This window comes from Dryas octopetala, chromosome 4 (genome assembly GCF_963921425.1).
Source record: "Dryas octopetala chromosome 4, drDryOcto1.1, whole genome shotgun sequence".
Classification (NCBI taxonomy): domain Eukaryota; kingdom Viridiplantae; phylum Streptophyta; class Magnoliopsida; order Rosales; family Rosaceae; genus Dryas; species Dryas octopetala.
This window is the reverse complement of record NC_141369.1, coordinates 17,113,846-17,139,217: the sequence shown is the minus strand read 5'-3', so window position 1 is coordinate 17,139,217 and position 25,372 is coordinate 17,113,846. Positions and strand designations below refer to the sequence as shown.

Sequence of the window (25,372 nt, the reverse complement as noted above, 5' to 3'; positions counted from 1 at the left end):
TTTATAAATTTAGTAGATAATATGTTAAACAAACATATAGTAAAGTTTTATTAAAAATTTTTGTATTTTAATAATAATTTTTGTTATTTTCATCTAATTTTTGTTAAAATTTAAAAGTCTTCAAAATTTTGATCGAAATTTTTTCAAAATCTGAAATTTAATTCGTTGCTACAACCAGTCAGCAAATCCCCTTAAACCTCTCTAAATACAAAACAGCAAATTAGCAATACATCTTCAGATCTCCCCCACCAAAAAACAACACAACCCCACACTTCCACACTCTCTCGCATTCTCATTCTCTCAACAATGGCTTCCTCCTCTCTCTTCCAATCCCCACTCCCCTCCTTCAAACCCCAAAAAGCCACCACCTCCCTCCACTTCACCACCATCAAATCCCTCTCCACCCCCGCCCCTCCCTCCCCACCACCACCACAACCACAACCACCCCAACCCCTCGTCGCCAAGCCCCCCCGCCACGAAAACATTCGCGATGAGGCGCGCCGCCACAACACCACCCACAGCCACCGCTTCTCCGCCAAGTATGTCCCCTTCAACGCCGACCCTTCCTCCTCGGAGTCCTACTCCCTTGACGAGATCGTCTACCGGTCCCAGTCCGGCGGCCTCCTCGACGTCCAGCACGACATGGCGGCCCTCAAGAACTACGACGGCAAGTACTGGCGCGACCTCTTCGACTCCCGCGTCGGCAAGACCACCTGGCCCTACGGCTCCGGCGTCTGGTCCAAGAAGGAGTGGGTCCTCCCCGAGATCGACAGCGACGACATCGTCAGTGCCTTCGAGGGCAACTCCAACCTCTTCTGGGCCGAGCGTTACGGCAAACAGGTTCTGGGCATGAACGAGTTGTGGGTCAAGCACTGCGGGATCAGCCACACTGGGAGCTTCAAGGACTTGGGCATGACCGTTTTGGTCAGCCAAGTCAATCGCCTCCGCAAAATGAACCGCCCCGTAGTCGGCGTCGGCTGTGCCTCCACCGGCGACACCTCCGCCGCCTTGTCCGCCTATTGCGCCGCCGCTGGGATACCCTCTATCGTGTTTTTACCCGCGAATCGGATATCGTTGGCTCAGTTGGTTCAACCCATTGCGAATGGGGCCTTTGTGCTGAGCATTGACACTGATTTTGATGGGTGTATGGAGTTGATTCGAGAAGTGACGGCGGAGTTGCCCATTTACTTGGCCAACTCTTTGAACAGTTTGAGACTGGAGGGTCAGAAAACCGCAGCTATTGAGATTTTGCAGCAGTTTGATTGGGAAGTGCCTGATTGGGTTATAGTCCCAGGAGGCAATCTTGGGAATATATATGCATTCTATAAAGGGTTTCAAATGTGCAAGGAATTAGGACTGGTTGATAGGATTCCTAGGCTTGTATGTGCCCAAGCTGCAAATGCAAACCCATTGTATCTGCATTACAAGTCAGGGTGGGGTGAAGAGTTCAAACCTGTGAAGGCAAACACTACATTTGCATCCGCAATCCAAATTGGTGATCCGGTTTCGATAGATAGAGCTGTGTATGCGCTGAAGAACTCAAATGGGATTGTGGAGGAAGCCACTGAGGAGGAGTTGATGGATGCCATGGCTCAAGCAGACTCCACTGGCATGTTCATATGTCCTCACACTGGGGTGGCATTGGCAGCATTGATTAAGCTGAGGAACAAAGGGGTTATAGGCCATAATGACCGGACTGTGGTGGTGAGCACGGCTCACGGGTTGAAGTTCACTCAGTCGAAGATCGATTATCACTCCAAGGAGATTAAGGATTTGGCTTGCCGGTTTGCTAACCCGCCGGTGCAAGTGAAGGCGGATTTTGGGTCGGTTATGGATGTGTTGAAGAAGTATTTGTTGAGCAAGGCAGAGGCTCCAAAGAAGTAGTTTTTGTAAGGGGCATTGTGAGTGTGTCTTCTGATTAAGTGCTGATGTACTCTTATGTTCTTGTTATTTGGTTTAGAAGAGCCCCCTTAGGCATTAGTGTTGTTCTCTCTATGCTCTTTGCTTAGGTGCTTCAAAGTCAATGTAGGAAGAGGAATTGTTTTAGTTTGTAGTACTCAGAGAGTCAGAATATGGTGAAGAGAGGGAATCGTTTATAAGGCAGCTTTGCCAATTTTTGTATGAGTTCATTATCATTTGAATTCCACCACATTTTTCTTTATTTATGGTGATTTTCTTTAGCTTCCAAGTTTCTACTTCCATTCTGCATGCTTGACTTTGACTATTTTTACTTCCAAGTTCTTATTAATAGTGACAAAAGTATTAAGTTTGTAAAATTAGTGGGGGATCCACCACCCTCACCCATTCCAGTCTATTTCCAGATGAGTTGACTAACACACACCAAACAATCAAAATAAGACAGGATAAGGCTCACCCCAGTTCGATGAATCGGCACAAAAGACAAAACTGAAAGCATCAGCCAGTGGGTACTCCTTTTTTTTTTTTTTTTTTTTGTATTTTGGGCCAGGGGCCAGTACCAGTAGTACTCCTCAAAATAAACGAATATTAAAGTTTTTCTCGCTTACTTGATCTACGCTGTGTGCTGCACTAAGCTACCGCAGAAATGGAGCAGAAACAAAGCATAGAGCAATTCAAAGGCCAAGCAAGGTTACCAAACTTTGCAGTCCCAAAACACTATGATCTTCATCTCAAACTTGATCTCTCTGCATGCACCTTCTCTGGCACCGTGAAGACTTACCTTAGCATCATTGAAGAGACCAAGTTTCTTGTGTTGAACGCTCTGGAACTTGATGTTCATGAAGTTTGGTTCACCAACTCTCACGGCCAAGTAACTAATTTTTTATCAATGATTTGAATTGACTTGGCTTGGCTTTATTGGGTTTTAACTATAACAGTTTTTCATTCTTAATCTGCAGCAGTACCGCCCATGTGATGTTGTTTTGAATGGAGATGGTGAATCTCTTGTTTTGGAGTTCGACAAAGCACTTGGGGTTGGTGAAGGAGTTTTGGGGATTGAGTTTTCTGCGGTCCTTAAAGCTCAATTGAGGGGGTTATATAAATGGTGAGAAAATTTATGTTATTTTCTACGTAAAGTATAATTGCTGCTTTGAAAAGATATTTTTCCAAAGGTAATGAAGTAATTTCAGCAGGCTTATTGACTAGAAGAATTGCCTGTTAGGCTGTCAAGATACATGGATTCTTCATTCTTACCTGTCTGTTTGATTGCTAAGAGAGAGAGAAAAATATTGAATTTAGAATTACTATTAAGGAGTTGAGGGAAAAAAACCCATTTGAGTTAGCTAAACTTAAAGCGAGTACATGCTCTATGGAGTGGACTATTATTTTTGGAAGAAAATAGTGAGAAATTTAATGACCAAAAAAGAAAGCGGGTATTTTATTATGTTCTGTTTACTTTCCCCTAGTTTCTTTGCCACCAAACAAGGTTTTTGATGAAAACATTTAATAATTTCGGCAGTTACTCAATTTGAACCTGTGGATGCAAGGCGATGCTTTCCATGTTGGGATGAACCTGCTCTCAAGGTAAATGTTAGAGTTTTGAGAATTTCCAATAATTGTTGAAAATATTTCTGATGCAACCTCTTATTTCACTTGCTAAAAAGTAAATGTCTTTTGCACCACATTGGATCAAACAGTAGTTTAAATGTATTGTTCTTTGGTTGTTCTATATTTGCTTAAATCTGAGGGTTGTTCTTTTCTGCTTTGACATTACTGGTACATTCTTAACAGGCCACCTTCAAGATAGCAGTAGATGTACCACCAGAGCTCACAGCTTTGTCCAATATGCTAATTATGAGTGACAAAGGGTTGCTTTAAATCTTGCTGTTAAGACGCTTGATATTTTCTCCAAGTAATTTATTTCATTCTTAGATTGGGGAATTTTAAATTTTATGTACTTCAGTTGTGTTTATAGAGAATGATATTGATCCAGCACATTGTAGTCTAACAAACTAGAGGATTTTTTTTTGGGGGAGGGGGGGGGGGCGAGCCAAAAATATGACAAACCCATGAATCAGGGGAAGGCGCACTTCTCAGAAAAAGTTAACTTTCATAAACTATACCACTGAACCCAGAGTGAATATCGATGCCCATACAGGAAGCATTTGAATTTCTTCTCCCCACCCTTTCTTGTTTCCACCTCTAGTATTTTTGCAACTAATTCAAAGTAATCTCTGGAGAACCTGAGGCCCTTACCCATGGCTACCCCTTAAAAGAAACCATGTAAATTTATAGTGTAATCAAAAAAATACATGACATTCTTGCTCCTGGCTTGAAGAAATAACTCTGTGTTAATTCTATTTGAACTGGTTATGGTTTCATCCAGATACTTCTCAACACCTTACTCGCTTCCCAAACTTGATATGGTTGTGGTTCCTGAATTTTCTAGGGGGGCCATGGAGAATTATGGTTTGATCACATACCGTGAAAATGAACTGCTTTACGATCATTTGCATTCCACAACAGCAAGGAAGCAAAGAGTAAGTTTGATATCTGATTCTGCTTTCAGCTTTGTTTCTCTTTTTCAGCCATACAAACTCCTTTAAATAAATTACAACTTTTGAAAGGGAAGTAGAGTTTTCTCTAGTTCCTCTTTTATAGTTTCTAGTCTGAAAGTATGTTCTATAACCCTTTCTTATTTTGTCAGATGGCAATTGTTGTAGCACATGAAGTAGCACATCAGTGGTTTGGCAACCTGGTAACAATGGAATGGTGGACTGATTTATGGCTTAATGAGGGTTTTGCAACATGGGTAATTTTGAGTCTTTCAGTTTTCTACCTTCCAACTTAATGACATTGCACTGGATATAATTATATGATTTTTGTGAGCCTGCTTGATCTTATATTTACAGTTAAGTTATATGGCCACTGATATTTTATATCCTGAGTGGAAAATATGGTCTCAATTTCTCCAACAAACTACCGGTGGCCTAGTTAAGGCACTGGAACAATCACATCCAATTGAGGTAAAAAGCAATCAATGCTATTGTTCAGTGTGAGAACTGCTTCCAGAAATAGTGTTGATGTCCAATCCAAAATAAAAAATAGAGAAAAACAATAGTGCTTATAGAATTTGTGAATTTGCACTGGACTTCATCAAAGTGAAGTTATTGATAAACATGTGTGTCTATGCATATGGAGCAGGATGAAGAAAAAGAAAAAACTGCTACATGCGACATATATTTATTTTCTGTTTTGACATAATTTCAGGTGGAGATACACCATGCTCGTTCAATTCTTGAAGTCTTCGATATCAGCTATAAAAAGGGATCTGCTGTTATTCGAATGCTGCAGGGTTATCTTGGGGATGACATATTCCAGGTGCAAAACTGATGTTCTTAACTTACAGCAAGGTTACATTTTCATGTAGCACCGATAATTCAAGTTTCATAGCAAATATTGTATGTGGAAATGCTCTTCTTATTACCAAAAGCACTGCTTGAAATTAGAAGATGAATATAAACCCGTGCAAACTGTAGTGAATGGTTCTTTTATCCTATAAAGGGCTAATGCACTTAAAGTTTTAAACAAAAAGGACTAAAGGGCAAAGCCACCTTGTTATGAAGTCATTCTAGTTTGCATTTCATTATCATTTAACTCTGTAATGAGTGAAAAACTATGAACATCGTTTAGTTTTTCTCTTTAACTGTGTGGCTTTATTATCAAGTCAGAAATCATTAAGTTCCTACATAAAAAGATATTCTGGGAAAAAATGCAAAGACAGAAGATTTTGGAGTGCTCTTTCAGAGAAATCTGGTGTTAAAGTCAGCGCAATGATGGATGCTTGGACAAAGGAAAAAGGATATCCTGTTATCTCTGTAAAAGCTAAGGAGCATATTTTGGAATTTGAGCAGGTAAGATTGATCAATACCAAAATCTTATTATCTACAGAAATGTAATAAATTTTTGGTTTTGCAGACACAGTTCCTGTCGTCTGGTTTGCATGGTGATGGGAAATGGATTGTTCCAATAACATTTTCACTTGGTTCTTATGAGAGACACAAGAATTTCCTTCTGGAAACAAAGTCCAGAGAAGTGGACATATCGGGTCTTGTTGAATCCTCTGATAGTAACTTAAATTCGTTTGAGATAAAGAATAAAGAGAAATGTGATGAACAACTGTGGATTAAGGTTAATATCGAACAGAGTGGTTTCTATAGGGTCAATTATGAAGATAAACTTGCAGCTCGACTTAGGAAGGCTATTGAGCATAATTACTTGGAAGCAACAGACAAATTTGGTATGTGCCATCTGACACTTTTATTAGTTTTAACTACAGATGATATGGTATTGTGTTATGCATGTTGTATTCACTGACAACTGGTTAGTGTACTATACTTGATTTTATACTTGGTGCCCTTGTCCGCTGGTGGGGTCTTAGCAGGACAGCTTTTCTTGCCCCCCTCACCCCCAGCCAGGGGCCCCAAATGTAGATGACATTAACTGGACTTTGGGAGTTGATACAAAAGGACTTGTCTTTGTTAGCATGAAAATCGGCCAAATTGATGTGATAAGACACCTATATTCTAGTTTATTCTGTGCATTCTCTTCTTAGATTACTTACTTGATTTTTTGCCATTTTAAACTACTCATAGTCCAACAATGTATAACTCCAAGTCTGATTTCAGGCATTCTGGATGATGCACATGCTCTTTGTGAAGCTTGTGAACAATCACTGTCATCTTTGCTCTTTTTGATGGATGTATGCAGAAAAGAAGTTGATTATATCATCTTAACAAAACTGATAGACGTAAGGATTCTCTTGATTATCACTTACACCTACTATTTATGGTAGCATTACCTTTTATGCTACATATGCAACAGGCTTGTAATAATGTCGTCAAAATCTCAAGTGATGCCATCCCAGATTCAGTAAATGGGTTGAAACAATTTTTCATCACTCTCCTCCTGTTTCCAGCAGAGTAAGAACAATTAATACCTTCTTTGTTTAAACTTATTGGGTTGCAGGAGATTGATGGAGATCTCTTGTTCATGAGATAAGTTTACCATTACCAAACAAGAGCTTAATGCTATCATACTTAGATATCATATTTGAATGTACTTATTTGTACAGAAAATTAGGTTGGGAACCGATACCTGGAGAGAGTCACTTCAGTGCACTTTTGAGAGCAGAAGTCTTGCAGGCCTTGGTTATGTTTGGCCACGACAAAACTCAGAAAGACGCATTAGGCCGATTTCATACATTATTGAATGATAGGAACACTCCGCTTCTTTCAGCTGATACAAGAGGGGTAATTAAATTTTCAAATGTAAATCACCCCTCATCCTTAGAGGCATTTTCAAAGTTAAATGGTAGAAGTTCCAAACATTGTCCTGCAGGCTGCTTACATTGCCGTGATGAGGAATGCTAGCAGCCCAAATAGGAAAGGTTTTGAGTCTCTATTAAATGTTTACAGAGAAGCCGATACAGTGCAAGAGAAGGAAAGGATTCTACGTAAGATTTTGCAACTGTGAAATGAAATGCATTTTCTAGCATTCCCCTGTCCTCTGTCTCTTGCCTGGGTGTAAATAATAACTTAGATTTTGTACATTATGTTTTGACCTTGTACAGGTTTTTTTGCATCCTCTCCAGACCCGAATACAACTCTTGAGGCTCTGAACTTTTTCCTATCTGATGAGGTATTTATTTGTACACTAAGTTGTGGTTTGCAACAGCTACACTTTCTTTGCCAGTTTTACAGATACTTCACCTCAATATTGTTTTCAGGTTTGAGATCAAGATATTGTATATGGACTTGTTGGTATAAGCTTAGAATGCCGTGAAATAGCATGGGGATGGTTGAAGGTATTGGTTTCATTATTTCTTGGGAACATCTTTTAGATGAATATTACATCATTCAATAGACTTGATACCATGTTGGATATAATTGGCACTGTGAATTGGAATTAGGAAGCCACTTGCCATTTCTACTTTTGAATTTTACAATTTGTAGAGTTGAATTTGCTTGGTTATGAACGCAGGAGAACTGGGACCTCATTCTGACCAAATATGGTGCTGGACTGCTACTCACACATTTCATAAGAGACATTGTGACACCGGTAAGCAAAATTCTTTCTGGCCTTATACTGGTAGGCTTGAATTGGGCTTGTAGAATATGGTACAGTTGATATGTCGATCATTTTTTTCCTACTGTAAAATGTCCTTCAATTTCAGTTTTGTAGCAATGAAAAGGCTGATGAGGTGGAAAAAATTTTCGCAAGCCGTGTGAATGCTTCCATTGCTATGACTTTGAAGCAAAGCATTGAGCAAATCCGAATCAAGGCAAGGTGGGCTTAGAGCATAAGGCAAGAGCAATCTCTTCAAGATCTGATCAAACAATTAGCATGCAAGAACTAATGGCTTGTCATCACTTATATAGTCTGCTCTTAAATGTGTCACTTGTGAACATTGGTTTTGACCAGACGTTGACACAACATGCTTAATAGAATGTGTACTCCTTGAGGATTGAGCATTACCTCTGAAGATGCTAACTTGGTATACCATGAACAGGTCCTACTTGGTCATGGTATGAGTTAATTACACTTACACTCCTTGAGGTTTATCGTCTTTTCACATACACCCCCTGAGGTTTATTGTCTTTTCACATACACCCCCTGAGGTTTCAATAATTACACTTACACCTCCTGAGGTTTCAAAACTGTTACAAATAACCCCATGAAAGAAAAAACACTAATAACAGACGTGACTAAACTAACTAAAATACTGAAATACCCTTACAGTGTTATAAGACTGTTTGGATACTATTCACCTTGTTTCCTATAACCATCAGACAAGAAAAAAAAAAAAAAAAAACTCTCCATCTTCCCCTTATGAGAACTCGTTGGCAGCCCTAATTTGAAAAGAAATCTCCTATTCTCAGAAAAAAAGGAGTAGTTCTCTTTCTGTAGCTTTGGCCTGCTACTCTGAGGCTTATTTCCTTGATTTTTCTTTGGAATTTGGGGGAGAATTCATAGAGCTGGACTGTGTTTAATGTTAAGGATCTAAAGTTAATCCCTGGGGGTGAGTCGAAACAAAGAGAAAGAGAGAGAAAAAGTGCTCGGAGAGGTTTGTTATGAGAACGAAGCTTGATTTGTATTGCTTTAGTATTATGTTTTCTCAAAATAATTGAGACACTTTCCTTTTTTGTAATTCTGTTTTGCAGATACATTCGAAGAGTATTTTAGGGAATTTGAAGTAAGCATACTCCCAAGTCTTGTATGGTATTTTACGACAAATTGTTGTTGAATAATTTTCTAACACCCAAGTCTTGTATGGTCTTTGACGGAAAAAAAAAAGTCTTTCTTTATATGAAATTCTTATTTTAATGATTTTTTTGTCGGTTTATGCATTTGTCTACTGCTTTTGAGACTTGTATGTGGGACTCGCTTGACTGTTATGTTTGTTAATTTAGTACTTGACTATTTTTACAGGTTGTCTCAGACTCTCAATCATTTGTTTATATTAAATTGATAAAGAATAATGGATTATCATCAGTCCAGTAAGCAAGACTAACTATAGTTTGTTAAAATCTGCTAAGATGTAAAACAACTGTAAATAATCTTGCTCTAGTATACAAGGCTCTGGTCTACGGTAATATTCATTGTGTGGAAAAATATCAAACACAATCTTATCACTCTCTCTCATCCTCTCACAATTTAGAATGAGCTTTGATAATGCTGCAATAGCAATCAATAAAAATCATTTTAGTCTATATTTATTTCCATAATGTGTGTTTTAGATTTCTTGTTTATCTTGGCATATGTTGATGAACTTGGTTTATTTTCTTTTGTTATAAGAAAATGTGTCTTTTATCTAACATTGTTTTTTTGTTCTCTTTTTTTTTTATTTTTTTCAAATTAAGAGTGACTTTGGAAGATGGGGATGTTTCAAATTGAGGTCCACTTTAAAGGCAAACATGTTGGGAAAATTGGCAGTATTGACAGTGACAAGTATTCCTTACTTGACTTGTATGATGATATTTGTTCATTATGCATTAATAAAAAGGATAATTGGCAATCTATGAACATTTTGGTTGAGTTTAGGCACCCAAGTAATGGTGTGTTGCACCCTGTAAAATCAGATGCTGATGTTATAAACATGTTTGAGATCTTTGAGTTGCACAATAAGTTGGTATTTGATATAGATTGTGGTATGAGGCCATTGATAATTGAAGACAATGTACTTGGTGATGGGGATAAGGAAGATATTGAAAATGCTGAAGGTTATAAGGATGATGACAAAGGTGAGAATGATGATGGTAGTGATGATGAGAATTGGGTACCTGGAGATGCTGGTGAAGGGGAACACAAACTATTCCCATTTATTGATGATGAGAATGATGATTTGGTGCCTGCAGGTGTATGTGGTGAAGATGTGGATGATGTTGAATTTGAAGACAATAATGGAAAAGCATCTGAGAGTGATATTGATAGTGATATTGATGGGCTATCTGATTATCATTCAAACTCTGATCATGAGAAGCTAGTTAGCTCCGAGGAAGAGGAAGAGGCTGACTATGTGAAGGGATTGAGTAAGAGGTTGTATCAGGATTGCCCAAATGGAAATGTGGAGTTGAAGGAAGATCAAGTGTTTTTGGACATTAATCATTTTCGAGAAAAGCTTCAAGACTATGTAATACAAGAGGCATTCGAAATTAACCGAGTCAAAAATGAACGAACTCGAGTTACTGCTAAATGCAAGGTTTAATACATTCTCATATTTGTTTTTTTTTTTTTAACAAACAATACATTCTAATATTTTTTTTTTGACAAACAATACATTCTCATATTGTTGTATAGAGTTCTAATTTTATTTATTATAGTGCACTTTTGCTTATGCTTAAATTTTTTTATTATGCAGGAAAAAGGTTGTCCATGGCCTATTCATGCCTCCCCTACCCCCACAATGTCCTCAACAACCTTTATGATTAAATCATACAATGATGTTCACACATGTGTGTGCATGCAATATCTGGAAGCGGGCTAGTTCAGAAGACTATTGTCATGAATTCTTCACCAAAGAGAAGTATGTGAAAACATACTCATATCACATTCACCCCATCCCAGATGAGAAGTTCTGGGAGGGAGACTCTTATGATCTCATTCAGCCACCACGATTAACCCACAAAAAATAGGAGAAGGGAGGCAGATGAACTTAAGAAAGGGGGTAAGCGAAAGAGGTCATATGCATTAACATTCGCACTTTGTGGTACATTAGGCCACAATAAGAGGAGGTGCCCAAATAAGAATGTTAGAGGGGTGCAAAGAGGTGGTGTGAATGTTTTAAGAGGAAGAAGAAGAGGAAGAGTGAGTGGAGGAGTCAATTCATTAAGAGGAAGGGGTAGAGGTGGTGGTAGAATTCAGAGTGGAAAAGGTTAGAATGTACTAGTTTTTTGGTTTGCAAATAAATATGTTTTTGTTATTAATTTCTCTCTCTCTTTTTTTTTTTTATTGATTAGCTTCAAATGTGGTAATTGAAATGGATGACACTCCTTCAACAAGTCAAGAAATTGGGAGTCAAGCCCCTGCACCAAGTTAAGAGGTTGGGAGCCAACCCTTTGCAACAAACTGAGAAGCTAGAGTCAGCCATTGTGAAGAAGCTATATAGCTAGAGTCTGCCATTATTTTTTTTTGAAGACATGTGAACTCTTTTTTGTTTAGATTTTCAAGCTTATTATGCCAGACTTTTGGATCCATACATGCCTGGCTAATTGGTTTTTTTAATGGAACATATGCAAGACTTTTGGAATATTAGAATTATTTAATGGAACATGTGCGTTAAGACTTTTGGAATGATGTATATCTTTGTGAACTTTCCTTCAGTTCTCATATAGATTCTTAGATTTTTTTTGATTTTTTGGTTGATGGGTGTCGGCATTTTCCTTTCTTATAACATGGGGACACATCTTTGCTAATTCAATTTTGAGAGATTGGTGAGTTTGGGTGTTTGGGTGTATGGGTTATACTAAGTTTATTGAATTAAAATTTGGTTGTTTGGGAATTGGGATATCTTAATCTTGATTTGGGTTATTGTACAGGTTAATTTTGTCATATTAAAATATTTTTTTGCTGATGTCATCATTTTACTAACGGTCACTTAACGGCACTTAACGAAAGAGGTTATTTGTAATAATTTTGAAACATCAAAAGGTGTAAGTGTAATTATTGAAATCTCATGGGGTGTATGTGAAAAGACGATAAATCTCAGGGAGTGTAAGTGTAATTAACTCGTCATGGTATTGCAAAGCAGTTGATTTGTTGGCCAAACCAAAAATTAAAAAGAAAATAATAATGGATTTTTGAGTTTCGATCTTTTGCTTCTAGTTAACTACTTCTAGCATATGGTTGCAACTTGCATTGTATGCAGACAACATTGGGATGTAGATATGTAATTAAGAAGTGCCAATTCATTAAGTGACCAATGTTCTCTAGCAGAAAAAACGCATGTCTAATAAGTTATAATCATAAATGGGTTCATTTCAGTCTTCAGAGGCAGTTTTTCTTGCTTTAAATAGCACAAGTTGCACTGCTTTTAGGCTTTATTTAAAAGCAAGAAAGAAAATTATATAAAAAAGTGGGGAGATATGTAGCCGCCTTGTTACTTCTCGAGGGCAATATATATCATCAAATGCATGATTAGCATTTAGCTTGTGCATGCATGATCCGTAATTACTTAATGAGCAAATTACAATTTAGTACCTCAACTTTACATGTTGTTTCAACTTAGTACCCCAACTTTGAAAACTTGCAAAAATGTACCTCAACTTTCATTTTGTATCAACTTAGTACCCCAACTTTGAAAACTTGCAAAAAAGTACCTCAACTTTCATTTTGTGTCAAAATAGTACTTCCGTTAGTTTTTCTGTCAAACTGGAAGGGGTATTTTCGTCTTTTCCTTAAATTTAAAAAATAATAAATTTTTTTAATAAAAAAATTTCTTAAAATAAAAAAAAAATTTTATGAAATTTTTTTTATGAAATTTTAAGAAATTTTTTTATTAAAAAAAATTATTATTTTTTAAATTTAATTTTACGAAAAAATTTCATAAAATTAAAAAATTTGTTTATGAAATTTTTTTTAATTTTAAGAAATTTTTTTATTAAAAAAAAATTATTTTTTAAATTTAAGGAAAAGACGAAAATACCCCTGTCACTTTGACAGAAAAACTAACGGAGGTACTATTTTGACACAAAATGAAAGTTGAGGTACTTTTTTGTAAATTTTCAAAATTGGGGTACTAAGTTGATACAAAATGAAAATTGAGGTACTTTTTTGCAAGTTTTCAAAATTGAGGTACTAAGTTGAAACAACATGTAAAATTGAGGTACTAAATTGTAATTTGCTCTTACTTAATTTATGTCCAAAAAGCCAAGTCACCTCTTCAAAGCGCGTTTGTTGTGCATTGAGTTAGCTTGCATTTAGTCATGACAAGTAAACTTATCAAGTTATATGCCTTAAATCACGGGAGCATTACTTCCATGATTTCCATCACTCTTAAAACAAACAGTTGTCAATATTTGAATTTTGTCATCCAGCGGTCTTGTGCTAATCATGAGGATTAAAGTTTTATTGGTTTTGCATTCTATTCTTAACCAATAATATTAGAATCACCAAAGTTTTTGTCAGATTCGGAGCACCAAATTGAAGAATTCTTCATTGCAAAATTCGTATGTCATGCGGTCACTTTTTTTTTTTTTTTTTTTATCACTTTTCTAACTTATAAATTTGATGGATTTACTTTTCCATAAGATTCAGCTTTATGAAATTATGAATCACTAGATTTGTTTGTATTATATACAAACACACACTTAATGCAAACTTGTTAAGTTGATGGTTTTTTTTCAATCATAAAAATATCTTCATCTAAAGTATATTTAATGGAAAGAAATTCTAGAATCTCTTGCAACAATGTGAAGAAAAATAACACTATATTTATAGCTAGTTGGTGGTAGTCTAAACCTTTGGAAAAGCATATAAACCCTTTTGTAATAATTATTCCGGTGGGTGAGCTATAAAGAAACATTACCTTCCCAAGAGGATCAATATTCTTATGTCACATGCAAATATGCAATTGCCAGCATAGATCAATTACAAAGAAACAAAGGAAAAGGAAAACAGAGTGATAAATCTGACAATGAAGAAAGAAAGAATCACTTTTGCCTATTAAAAAATTGGTACCACATCCTGAATTCCATACAAATCCAGACAATCCAAATTCCTAGGCTCACACCCCCTCATGCATTTTTTTGGGCACAAAAAAAAGTTAAAAAAAAAAAAAAAAAATGAAAGAATATATTGTACCTCCTATGTATACTGAATGTATATGTCAGAATATACATAAACAACTCAACTCAACCCCTATCATCATCTTCAACCTCAATATCCAAACCCAAAAAAAAAGTAAAAAATTAAGAAAATCACTATTAGTAACTTTTAATTTGGGCCAAGTCCTTCTTCTCTTGCATCTGGGCCTGGGCCTGGGCCTAGATTGGACATCCCCCTCCCTTCCTTGCTAGAGTTCATCTTCTCCAACCTCAAACCAGCTCTGAACCTTGCTATGAAGGTATCAGCCTTGGTGTTCACATCTGGGCTCGGACAGAACATGGCTGGTGTTGGTGACTCCGATGATGGAGTACTAGTTTCCGAGGTTGGTGAATCCTCACCCCCATCATCTGAGCTGTTGCTTTTTAATCTAACAAAGTCACCATGCACTACTGCGAACTTCAACTTCGGCATTCTGAACGGCGGTGGAGGCGGCGGCGGCGGTATTCGAGTCATCATCGGAGACACGCTACCGCTGTTCGCATTATCGTCATCTCCGAAATTCTTTACCTTAACCGGCAATGGAGGATTCTGGATCGTCATCATGGGCCTAGTTTGGGCCTTGGTTTTCGACAAATGGGTAGTTGAATTGTACGCCGGCGGCGGAGGTGACTGTTGTGAAACAGAGTGATGAGTTTTCTTGGGTTTAGTTTTCTTTGAAGAAAACAAGTTGTGGAAGACTGAAGGTGGCGGCGGAAGCGGTGGTGGAGGGGGCGGCGGAGATGGCGGTGGATGTAAAGGCATTGAAGAAGGTGAAGACTCGAGAAGGGTCTCGAAATTTTCAACACTCTTTTGTCTCTGCTTCTTCTTCTTCCTCCTTAGCGAGGTGATCAAGAATTCTTTAGTAGTAGTAACCCCTCTCTTCTTCACATTCTTCCCTCTCTTGACTTCTACTTCTGGCGGTAGAGGTGGTGGCAGTGGCGGCGGAGGAGGCGGTGGCCGAGGAGGTGGCGGTAGCATTTTTTTCTCGACTTCCAAATTCTCATTTCTCGCAACATTTTGAGTAATACTAGACTTTTCATTGTCTCCAAGAGCTTGGTATGTTCTTTTGGCCTTGCGTGGCGGCGGAAGAGGTGGCGGAGATAGAGATCGTGGCGGTGAACGAGGCGGCGGAGGATCAGGTTGAGAAATTAGTGGCGGTGGTGAGTATGAAACTTGTTCCGTACGGATAACAAAAGTGTCAACTGCTATATTCTTGGTAGAGACATGATCAACTTCTTCCTCTTGTGCTGGTTGGAGCACTGGTTCTTCTTGCCATGAGTATGACCGCCGATGATGGTGGACCTGATCCGAACCCGACCCGGAGACTCGGTAATTGGTGACATGGGTATCGTCGTAGAATCGCCACCGTTCATCTCTGGAGCTGACCCACTGAGATTCTTGACGTAGATCCGGGTACGAACTGCTGTTCCTCATCCTGCTCATACTAATACTATTACTATACACCGTAGGATCGGAATTCAGTGAATTGTACTCGTACCATTGAGGAGGGGTTGACGGGTTCGATTTCTGAACAACAACCTCCTCCGGTGAGGCATTAACGCCAACACTTTGGCTATGATGTTCTGCACTGATGCTGTTTCTGCTTAGAAACCCACAAACAATGGCGAAGAGGACGAGGACCAGATTGAGCGAGTCCCAGCTCTTCTTCACCAAATGGGGTCTGAACATCTGCGAAGTGAAGGACAGTACTGAGGGAATCACAAAGAACATAAACACAGCAGCTATGGCTACCAAGAGCACGACGAAAGCGCCGGAGCTGAAGAAAACAGAGCCGGAGGACCGGCGCCGGCGCCGGAGAGTGCCGGAGGAGTTCTGCAGCCAAAATGGTGATGGTGGAAGCATGTCTTCTTCTTCTTCCATTGTTTGGAATGTGTTTGGTTTTGGTTCAGAGAGAGAGAGAGAGAGAGAGAGAAAAAGAAAGGTGAGCTTTTTGCAGACACTCTGCTTTTGCTTTTGTGCAGCTTTTATGTTGTTTTTGCTTTTGCTTTTTTGCGCGGTTTGCTTATATAAAGAAGCAAGCAAAGTAAGGAAAGCATATGTTGTGTGTTGCCTGTCATTGGTAGAATGACAGCCAAATTAGATAAATTAAATTTATTTTTTGTTGAATAAATTAGATGATTAATGAATTAATTTTAGAGTGAACCATAAACCATGTGCTATTTACAATTTTTTCAAATGGGTCGTGGTCATTCACTCACTCATAGTCTCACATTCCGCGTAATGTATGAGAATCTTACATATTTTTATTAGAACTTGAATTAAAAAAAGGTAGTGACGTGCATTAGATTGTGGAAAGTGACAAAGTAGTTGACCTCAATATAATCATACAATCTTAGTATTCTTTAGGCGGTGGATCCCACGTAGAACTCAACATAATCATATAATCTAATCTTTAGATACATTATTTCTTACTTGTCCATCATATTTGGTCTTTCATATTAACTAAATTGGACTCTACTAAATCATATACGAACATAAACAATTGTTACCTTTGAATAATTATCATCTACATGCGTGTAAACAACTATAATACTATGATCATCATCTACATGAGTGTAAGCAATATATGTGTAATGTCATTTATAATGAAGAATTGGTCTTCTTTAATTAGTTGGTTTTTGGTATTTTTGGTAGGCTGCTTATGAATAATTTACTGGTATAGGAGGGGGGTCCCACCCGGATTCAGCTTGACCTGGGTTTGCAAGGACTACAGCTTGCACATCGCAAACTTGAGCTTGAAGACAGTGATGAGTGTCAGGATGGGATCCAACGCGCTCCGAAGAGGTGCATATGTGGATTGTAAATAATCAAATAAGGACCTTGGTTTGTTTGTAATCATCTCTTAGCAAAAATTCCGATTGATAGTGAGAAAGAGGGGGTGGTTTACAAGTTGCCAAGTTGGTCTTTAGTAGTCTACTTTTAAAGCTAGAAAATCTATTTCAATTGCGTATGCTTTATAGAATTATCGATTGTGTATGTGATGTAAATTTGATTGTTTACACAACCAGTTTCCTCACAAGATCAGTTTGTATGAGGAAGTAAGAGGAAGATTGTACACAGTAAGAAATAATTTCTCTGGCTGTGTTTGGATGGGGGTTGGGAAGGCACTCAATACACGACACCACAAATTAAGGCTTCTTGTGTCAGTGTAACAGCCTTTGATTGCAAGACATGGGATTCCAACTTCACGTGAGAAATCAATGGTACACCTAGTCATATAACAAGGGGTTGGTAAACCATGGTGGAAGCGATAAGCTAGTTAATTTCATGGTGAAAATATAGGGAAAGGGAGAGTGAGAAAATTAGTTAAAATCATGATAGCCAAGAGTTCGATTCACTCTCGCTCCTTGTCTCTGTGTAAAGATTTACAGTGTGACAACTTATTTTTTGGAGTATATGCATCACTTCCCAAAATATATTCTAAAATAGTATACATAAAAAAACACCTTGGCAATGAAACTGAACCTACAGAATGGCAATGGGTTAGACCTTAGAAGGGATGTTAATTAGTCTATACCTTGTTCCTAACTTGTAAATTCATCAAAACTAGTTCCTAACTTGTAACTCAATGTTTAAATAAATGTTAGTACATAAACTCTTTACATGCAGGTCTGTTGGTTATAAGATGAACCATCTCTCTGCAGATTTGTTGTGTATCTTAACTATTCTGACCAACACCAATAGCAATTTATTTATAGCACTACTGTTCCACTAAGGTTAAAAGTGGTCTTGCCTATCAATAAAGAAAAGGGTGCTGAATCAACAGACAATCATATTTTATGTATCAATGAGCATAAGTGAAGTTGGTGGTGAAGAAAAAAGGGTTAGGTATAATGGCAATTAGGTTTATTAATTGTAAAGCCAAACTCCATAAGACAATCGTGCATGCAATTAGTATATGTCAAAGCATATCATCCCAAATTCTATTATTTGGATAAAAGAATTCTTTGCATTGAATAACATAGAAAGAAAAACCATTAACATAGTGCAAAATCCTATTAAAAAAAAGGCATACCTCTTACTTATACTGCGAAGCCCAGTGGATTCCCAATAGACCAAAGAAAGTGGCAGGTAGACTTTAAAATAAGAGTGCTGCTATTTGCACATCCTAAAATTTCTTTTTGCACACCATTTTCTCACTTTTTCTCATTTCACACCCTCACACCCTTTCTATAATTAAATTTTCTCATACACACACCCTTCCCAATTACCATAATATCTCCATTTTATCCAACACACCCCATCAACTAAGGGAAAAAAAAAAAAAAAACACACCCCTTCCCTCCTCACCGGACCACCTCTCTCCCTCCCCCTCCCCCTCCCTCTCTCTCTTCCCCAGCCCACCCCAACCCAACCCCGACCACCCCAGCCCCGTCACAGCCTACCCCAGCCTCGACCCACCCACCCAGCCCCTCACCCGACCACCTCCTTCCCTCCCGCACCCTCCCCGCACCACCTTCCTCTCTCTCTCCTCCCGCGCACAGCTGCGCATCCGTTCAACACTGGTCTACCGAAAATGTCACACTCGTTCGGCAGTCATCCGCCGAACGATGTGAGTGTTATTCGGCAGGTACCCACCGAACATCAAGGACCCGTTCGGCAAGTGCTCGCTGAACCAGCTACTCGGAGAGAGAGAGAGAGAGAGAGAGAGAGAGAGAGAAGGGCACGCCGGTGGCTGGAAGGCGCTGCGCGCGGTGGTGCTGCAAGCAGAAGGGGCGAGGCTAGGGTGGTCGGGGTTGGGTTGTGGTGGGGCTGGGTTGGGGTGAGAAGAGGCGGGGTTGGGGTGGTCGGGGCTGGGTTGGGCTGTGATGGGGAGAGATGGTTGAGAGAAGGAAGGAGAGATAGAGGGGATGGGGTTTTGGGGAATTTTGTTTTAGGTGTTTTTTATCATTTCACAAATTAAAATTTTGGGGTGTGCAAAAAGAAATTTTGGGGTGTGCAAAAAGAAATTTTGGGGTGTGCAAATAGCAGCCCTCTAAAATAACTCAATCAAATTGGGTCCTTTTAGTAGAAGCTTCTTTTAAACTTGCTAAATGTTAAACATAGACCAAACTTGCTTTGCAGCCTCCAGCACTGGACTTGGGTTGCTTGACAGATGCATGAATGTGGAATGGTAATATTCTGTCTAAGTATTTGTAAATGTACTATCCCTTCTACAATATAATTTTATACAAAAATTCCCACTAAATGGGAGCTAAGCAGTTGCATATGCTTATGTACACGGTTTGCATCATGCATGGCACACCATTAGTCTATTACAGAGACGCCCAAACTGCTTCATGTTTCAGTAGCTGGACATCCCATGATGCCAACATTTTTCTTTCTTGCTCTGTGATACAATTACAGGAAGGACAAACGCTTGATCTAAACATCATCAGCATAGGGATTTTTGTACAAAGCTGGCCTAAGCTATGGGAGCAAGGATTTGAAAAAAATGACAACTACCGTTATTAACACAGCAACTGTAAAGATCAAAGCCTGCAACAATCACACAACATTTGCAATCAATGAAAGGTGATTAAGGCCACAAATATCCTTCATCACTACAAATGGAAAATAGGTACAAACACACAGTTCTATACTCTACAGAAATTTTTCTAATGTTACCAACTAGTACTACAACATGGTTATTAGCCAAAAAAAGAAGAACAAGAAAAAAGGCTGGTCCCTAAGGCAGTAATGCTTCTTGCAGAACATGGTGCTTTAGCTAACAATGGAAGGAGATTCAAAAGCACTCCGAATAACAAATATGTGTCCTAGTGGGTGCAATTACTACAAAACAGTGTTTTAACTGGTAACCAATGGAGATTTAGAAAAACAAAAAAAGTTCTGAGATAAATAAGAGTAAAATAAGTATTCTTTTAAGAGTAAATAAGAGTAAAATAAGTATTTGATAAATAAGAGTAAAATAAGATAAAAAGGGTTAAAAAAGTATTATTATATTTGAAGGGTGGGTGAGAAAAAGGACTAAAATAATTATTTTTTCAATTTTTTAGAATTAGATAAATAAGAGTAAAATAAATATTATTATATTTGATGGGTGTGAGAAAAAATGGGGGTACAAATAGAATCACCCTTTCATTATTTTAGCATAAAACTTACAGCTATTGCTGAGGCACCAAGCCCAGATCGCTCCCTTGGGTCTCTATGGTAATATTTCACAAAGTAGAGAAATGCAGCATAGTACCACAGCAGTGGGCATAAAAATCCAAGCAGAAGACTGCAAAAGAAGGTGCATCTATTAGCGAGAGAGAGAGAGAGAGAGAGAGAGAGAGAAAAAAGGGTGGGGGGAAGAGAGAAAAGGCGGGAACACTCACGAAAACCATCCAATTCCACAACCAAAGCAAGCAAGGGGTTTGTCAAATATTCCCAATTCTAGTTCCTCTGGATCACTGATAGGAGCATAGTCGCCATGTCCATGGTTCGCTACATCTGCTGAGAGCCCTGTGCTCACCAAACCACTTTCAGAAAGTAATCCAATAACACCTTGCCATAAACTTTAACAAAAATGATCAATTATTACATTAAGCATGTAGCTTTTGTATAAGCTAAGTCACCAATGAGAATAATAGGAAAAAGAAGAAGAAGAAGAAAAAAGACTTCTAAATTTGCAGAACAAATTTGAAACATGCCCCAGATGTTAAGGACTTCTAGTAGTCCTCTAAAATCATTTCCACTCATCAGTCTGACGTGTGACACTGCAAATAAGGACTTCTCAGTTCTAGAGGACTAAACAACCGGTATGAAGGAGATCTCAATATATAGACATGTGTCAGGTCATTGATTTCATAGAAAATTAAATAGTCTTTATACCAAGTGATGTCGAACCTCGAAAACTAAGCAGCCAACAACAACCCACACAGGCATGACAAACAAAGGTGACAGCCAGATACTAATTTGTGTAACAAAACCATTGAAAGTGGGTGCTTGCATGTGTGTGCAGAAAATTTTATTGTAGAGTGACAACTTAGTGCAATTTACAAACTTTTCCTGCTACCGACGCTTGTGCACAGTCCCATTTTATTGGAAAAATAAAAATAGCATGCAGAAGGAGTTACGTACTCTTATCCATGTTTTCTGAAGACAATCACCCTCAGTTACCCTCTCCGCCTTGGAAGTAACTGTTATATGAAAAATATATTCTGTTAAACAAATAAAGATAGGCTGAATTATGACCTATGGAAATATATGAATCATGAAAAACAAAATCAAAGACCATTTAACTGCTGCATTTAGGTAACGATATGACAATCTTTGTTGAGATAAAAAACTAATAGGTCATTATATATCTTATCCAAAGGGAAACCTAATAGACCAATATATTGCGTATGTGAATATTCCCACAACGAGCAGACATGTTATTTAATAGGTCCAAACTTTAAAGACTTATTAATCATACCACCGTATAGCTGCATTTTGGTTGATGCTTTCTGCACCTCATATGATACATATCATCTCTTTCTTTTTTACCTTATTTTTTTCTGCCTGAAGTCCTGAACACATATCATCTCATAACTAGATAATATTAACTACTCAAGAATGCCCACAATATTTGAGATGGAAAATCATTGACATCCATCACAATTCAAGCAGTATTCTAAGAGATTGTTACCTACAGTTCATACTAAAACTTGAAAAAACTCTACAAGGATAAGGTTCAAAGGGAAGGAAAATGCCCTCCAACCGAAAGACATGCATAAAGGGCCTTCCCAGATTCTTGGAAAATATAAATAGAATGATCACTCTGGCTAGCTAACTAATGAGACCACAATGGAAGAAAGGAAGTAATCATCCTGCATATATTCTGGATCATTTGGTCTCAAGGCCTGTCTTTATTCCACTAGTAGAGTAAATTCATCACCATCTTCGACTCAACAAAGAATTTGTAAATTTTTATCCTATTTCCACTCTAATACGATCCCAATCACATTTGACCAACAATGGTAACTGCCTAAGATTGTAACTTAGATTCTTATAATTAATTGCATTTCGATCAGGTAAAAGAATTACTAGACAAACAAAACTAAATATGGTTGATGGGTTCCAAACAAATAAAGGAATCAAGCTATCATAGTTCCATAAGAAATCTCCTTGTACTGTCATATGCAGCAAATATGACTAATAATTGGCAGAATCAATTGACATGCTAACTCTTCTACTTTTATTGAATCTACATGCAACCTGCCAAAATGAAATATGAAGGCTACTTTTATTCAATCGTGCCTTCTCCAAAACTGCCAGAGAATTAGTGCTTTAAAATGCAACTAGAATGCCCGCCCTCTTACCAAAAAAAAATGGCAAGTAGAAAACCTCATGAAAGATTGTTTCTTTTCCCTTCTTTAATTTACTCATAGTAGAAGACAAGAAAACCCAATCAAGTGGATTTTAGAAACACCCAAAAAGGAAAAGAGAAAAAAAGTTATTTTGTAAAACAAGCCCACTAAAGACATTAACTTTAGAATCAGTTCAAGTATATATGCATACATACTCAAATACTCAATCGAAACTAATAGAAAGAAATTGCTTACAAGAAAATAGAATGACACAAGATGTAATTCTCAAACAAATGTGCAGTTTTTCAATACTAATATAATTCCCTCAAAATCCCCAAAGTCTTAACCTTGAAGTCTGCGTTTAGAACACCAGTACTCTCTCTCTCTCTCTCAAGAGAAAACAGAATAAAAGTAAGCAACTTTTGTGAAGTGTTTCATAAAAATTGCAAAAACCCATTCAAAAATTGCAAAAAAAGAAAAAAGAAAAAAGAAAACCCAACTTTAAACATTCAAGTATTTGGGCAAAGGATTTCCCTTCATGAAAACAAAATATTCATGTGGGAAGATTACTCTAAAGACATAAATTTACCAACACTGGCTAAAAACTGAAACAATCTAACTATGCAGTATTACAAATAAACCCAACTCCAAATTTCCAGTTCTTGCCAAGAAAAAGAGCCAAAAAAACTGAAAGAACTGTGGATTTTTAGAATAGAGAGAGAGAGAGAGAGAGAATTTTTACCTCTGAAGTAAGAGGAACAGAGAGCTGATATTAGCAGAAGCAGCTTCTGTGAGCGAGTGCTTTTTGAGATTGCAAAAGCAACTGCTGATGATGACGAGGAAATTGAAGAAATGGGTTCTGATGAGAAGTTCTTTCTCTCTCTCTCTCTCTCTCTCTCTCTCTCTCTCTCTATTCAAGTAGGAACGGCTTTTCAGTTTTCACTCCATTAATAACCAGCTGTGAAGGAAAAGGGAAGGACCGAAGGACAGGGAAGCCGCTGTTGTTTCTTTACGTTTTACAGTTACAAACAAAGATAACAGGAATCAATGAATCATCTTTGTATATTCGTGCCAAGCCAAGAATCGCTTGCTACGAGAAAGATACCCCATTAAACGACACGTCGCATAACCTCACGGGAAGAGTAAAAAAAATGGAGGGTATGTCACATTGTCACCTTGCAGTTAAAAAACAAAACAAACAAAAAATTTCTTCTTTTTTAATGGGAAAAAAGCCCTACTGCTTATTTGCTTTTATGGGATTTTCTCGGGAAAGTTCCAAGTTTCTCCCAAAATCAAGATTTTTGGGCTTGGGCTTTTGGCGGGCAAGAAAAGGCTGTATTGGACAAAAGGGCTCAGGGGCAGGTGCTCTGTATATTAGAGACGGCAATGGAGATTGGGTGATGCCGTGATGGGTTCAACTGTTCAAGGATTGTAGCGTGGCTTGGTAATGGGTGTACAAATGGCCTCATTTTAGTCCAAAGACCCCATTTTTAGTCCTGAAATGGGTGTAAATGCCTCATTGGAAGGAGTTGGATTTGCTCATTTAGACATGTTTACAAAGAAGAGCAAACTTTGTAAACATGTCTCTTAAATAGCACTTTCTCAAAAAAGACATGTTTACAAAGAGCATGACAACAATTGACCAAAAAAACCAAAGACCATGACAAAAAAAAAAAAAGGAGCAGGACATAAAAGATTAGCTAACTCATCATTCATTACATGGGAAATCCTTGAGATGAGATCGATAATCTTTTATGACAATCTTATATAAGAATTTTGTTCAAACGAAATCCTATACACCTATATGGGACTTTGTTTACGCATAAAGAACTTCTTTGTACAGAATTGGTATAAAAAATTCTTCTATAAAATCTCGTACAGATCAAGTATGAATAATAATTTTGGTGTGGATGTAAGAATCGCTTGATTATATGGATGGGTCAACTAGGAACAAGAATTGAAATGACATTGATTACTCAATTAAGTTGAATCTTTTTTCTTTGTCTAGAGATAGAAAGAGATTGATCTCTATCTTTCTAAGAGCCTTCACATAAGAAGAGATAAGCACACAAACAAGTAAACAAACAAAGAAAAAGAAAATATCCATAAATGATATAAATAACTAAATTAAATGCATCAAATCAAAGCACCAAATTAAGAGTACGTGGAGAATTAATATAATAAAGAGAAGAAGGTTAGTGAAATGCTAGAGTTATTTCAATTCTATGATGAGAGTCTATATATCTAGGGTAACGACAACAACAAACTCGTTCATTAATTGAAATAAAATCAACCCTAGCCTATATATAAACAACAAATTATAATTCTATTTTATATTTGTAATTCCTTTTCTTTAGAGATAATCCTAAGTGCGGAGAAAACTAGAGAGTCTTATTTGTATAAGAGCAATATATATACTTATATTTATTATATCGAAAAAAAAAATCGAAGTAAATGTAATAGAAATCAAATAGAATTATAATAGCTGAATCTTGAAACAAGACATGTACCGTAGCAAACAAATGAAATTAGGTGGTTCGATCAAAATGAATTGTTGTTTTTATACATGATGATAACAACAAAATCAACCCTAGTCTATATATCTATTCATGATGATAACAACAACAAACTCCTTCATTACTTCATGATGTGCTGCTACTTGTTCCTTCACAAAGCCTGCTACTCTCTCCATTGCAACTATAGAAATGATTGCTTCCGCTTCAGATGAGGTGCTCTCTAGTTAATATTCATCATTTTTCACGTTTCTTTTTATTCTCTTTTATGTTTTGCAATGTGGT

The 25,372-nt window shown here is 37.6% G+C and overlaps 3 protein-coding genes and 1 pseudogene across 4 annotated transcripts; 2 read left to right on the top strand and 2 right to left on the bottom strand.

Annotated features, from left to right (window-relative positions):
- The first annotated feature begins 256 nt into the window (after nt 1–256).
- On the top strand, nt 257–2,151 carry LOC147287469 (threonine synthase, chloroplastic-like). Its single transcript, XM_086241082.1, has one exon. It carries the CDS (start codon nt 307–309, stop codon nt 1,882–1,884), a length of 1,578 nt encoding a protein of 525 aa, XP_086097208.1. The 5' UTR covers nt 257–306; the 3' UTR covers nt 1,885–2,151.
- Nucleotides 2,152–2,491: 340 nt separating this feature from the next.
- LOC147287468 (aminopeptidase M1-like) lies at nt 2,492–11,770 on the top strand (annotated as a pseudogene). Its single transcript, XR_015121731.1, has 21 exons — nt 2,492–2,788; nt 2,877–3,022; nt 3,384–3,501; nt 3,709–3,829; nt 4,304–4,457; nt 4,625–4,729; nt 4,830–4,943; nt 5,188–5,298; nt 5,649–5,831; nt 5,896–6,217; nt 6,606–6,727; nt 6,802–6,899; nt 7,052–7,229; nt 7,318–7,432; nt 7,550–7,617; nt 7,706–7,783; nt 7,960–8,037; nt 8,153–9,043; nt 9,141–10,678; nt 10,838–11,350; nt 11,436–11,770. The product of XR_015121731.1 is annotated as an aminopeptidase M1-like (transcript).
- Nucleotides 11,771–14,189: 2,419 nt separating this feature from the next.
- Nucleotides 14,190–16,220, bottom strand: LOC147287467 (uncharacterized). The gene has a single exon (XM_086242061.1). The coding sequence runs from the start codon at nt 16,159–16,161 to the stop codon at nt 14,410–14,412; it is 1,752 nt and encodes a 583-aa protein (XP_086098187.1). The 5' UTR covers nt 16,162–16,220; the 3' UTR covers nt 14,190–14,409.
- A 3,177-nt stretch (nt 16,221–19,397) lies between these two features.
- LOC147287466 (large ribosomal subunit protein eL20z-like) lies at nt 19,398–23,588 on the bottom strand. The gene is made up of 5 exons (XM_086241517.1): nt 23,317–23,588; nt 21,364–21,422; nt 20,619–20,745; nt 20,404–20,521; nt 19,398–19,779 (listed from the first exon to the last, which is right to left on the bottom strand). Exons 2-5 carry the CDS (start codon nt 21,371–21,373, stop codon nt 19,711–19,713), a joined length of 324 nt encoding a protein of 107 aa, XP_086097643.1. The 5' UTR covers nt 21,374–21,422; nt 23,317–23,588; the 3' UTR covers nt 19,398–19,710.
- Between the last annotated feature and the right edge of the window lie 1,784 nt (nt 23,589–25,372).

What these genes read in the sequence shown, in the direction of transcription:
- LOC147287467 (XM_086242061.1), bottom strand. Translation starts at nt 16,161, where the DNA reads ATGGAAGAAGAAGAAGACATGCTTCCACCATCACCATTTTGGCTGCAG.
- LOC147287466 (XM_086241517.1), bottom strand. An exon ending in TGTGGAATTGGATGGTTTTC is followed by an intron (nt 20,522 to 20,618) that starts GTGAGTGTTCCC and finishes CTTCTTTTGCAG; the next exon opens with TCTTCTGCTTGGATTTTTAT. An exon ending in TTGGTGCCTCAGCAATAGCT is followed by an intron (nt 19,780 to 20,403) that starts GTAAGTTTTATG and finishes TGATTGTTGCAG; the next exon opens with GCTTTGATCTTTACAGTTGC.
- LOC147287469 (XM_086241082.1), top strand. Translation starts at nt 307, where the DNA reads ATGGCTTCCTCCTCTCTCTTCCAATCCCCACTCCCCTCCTTCAAACCC.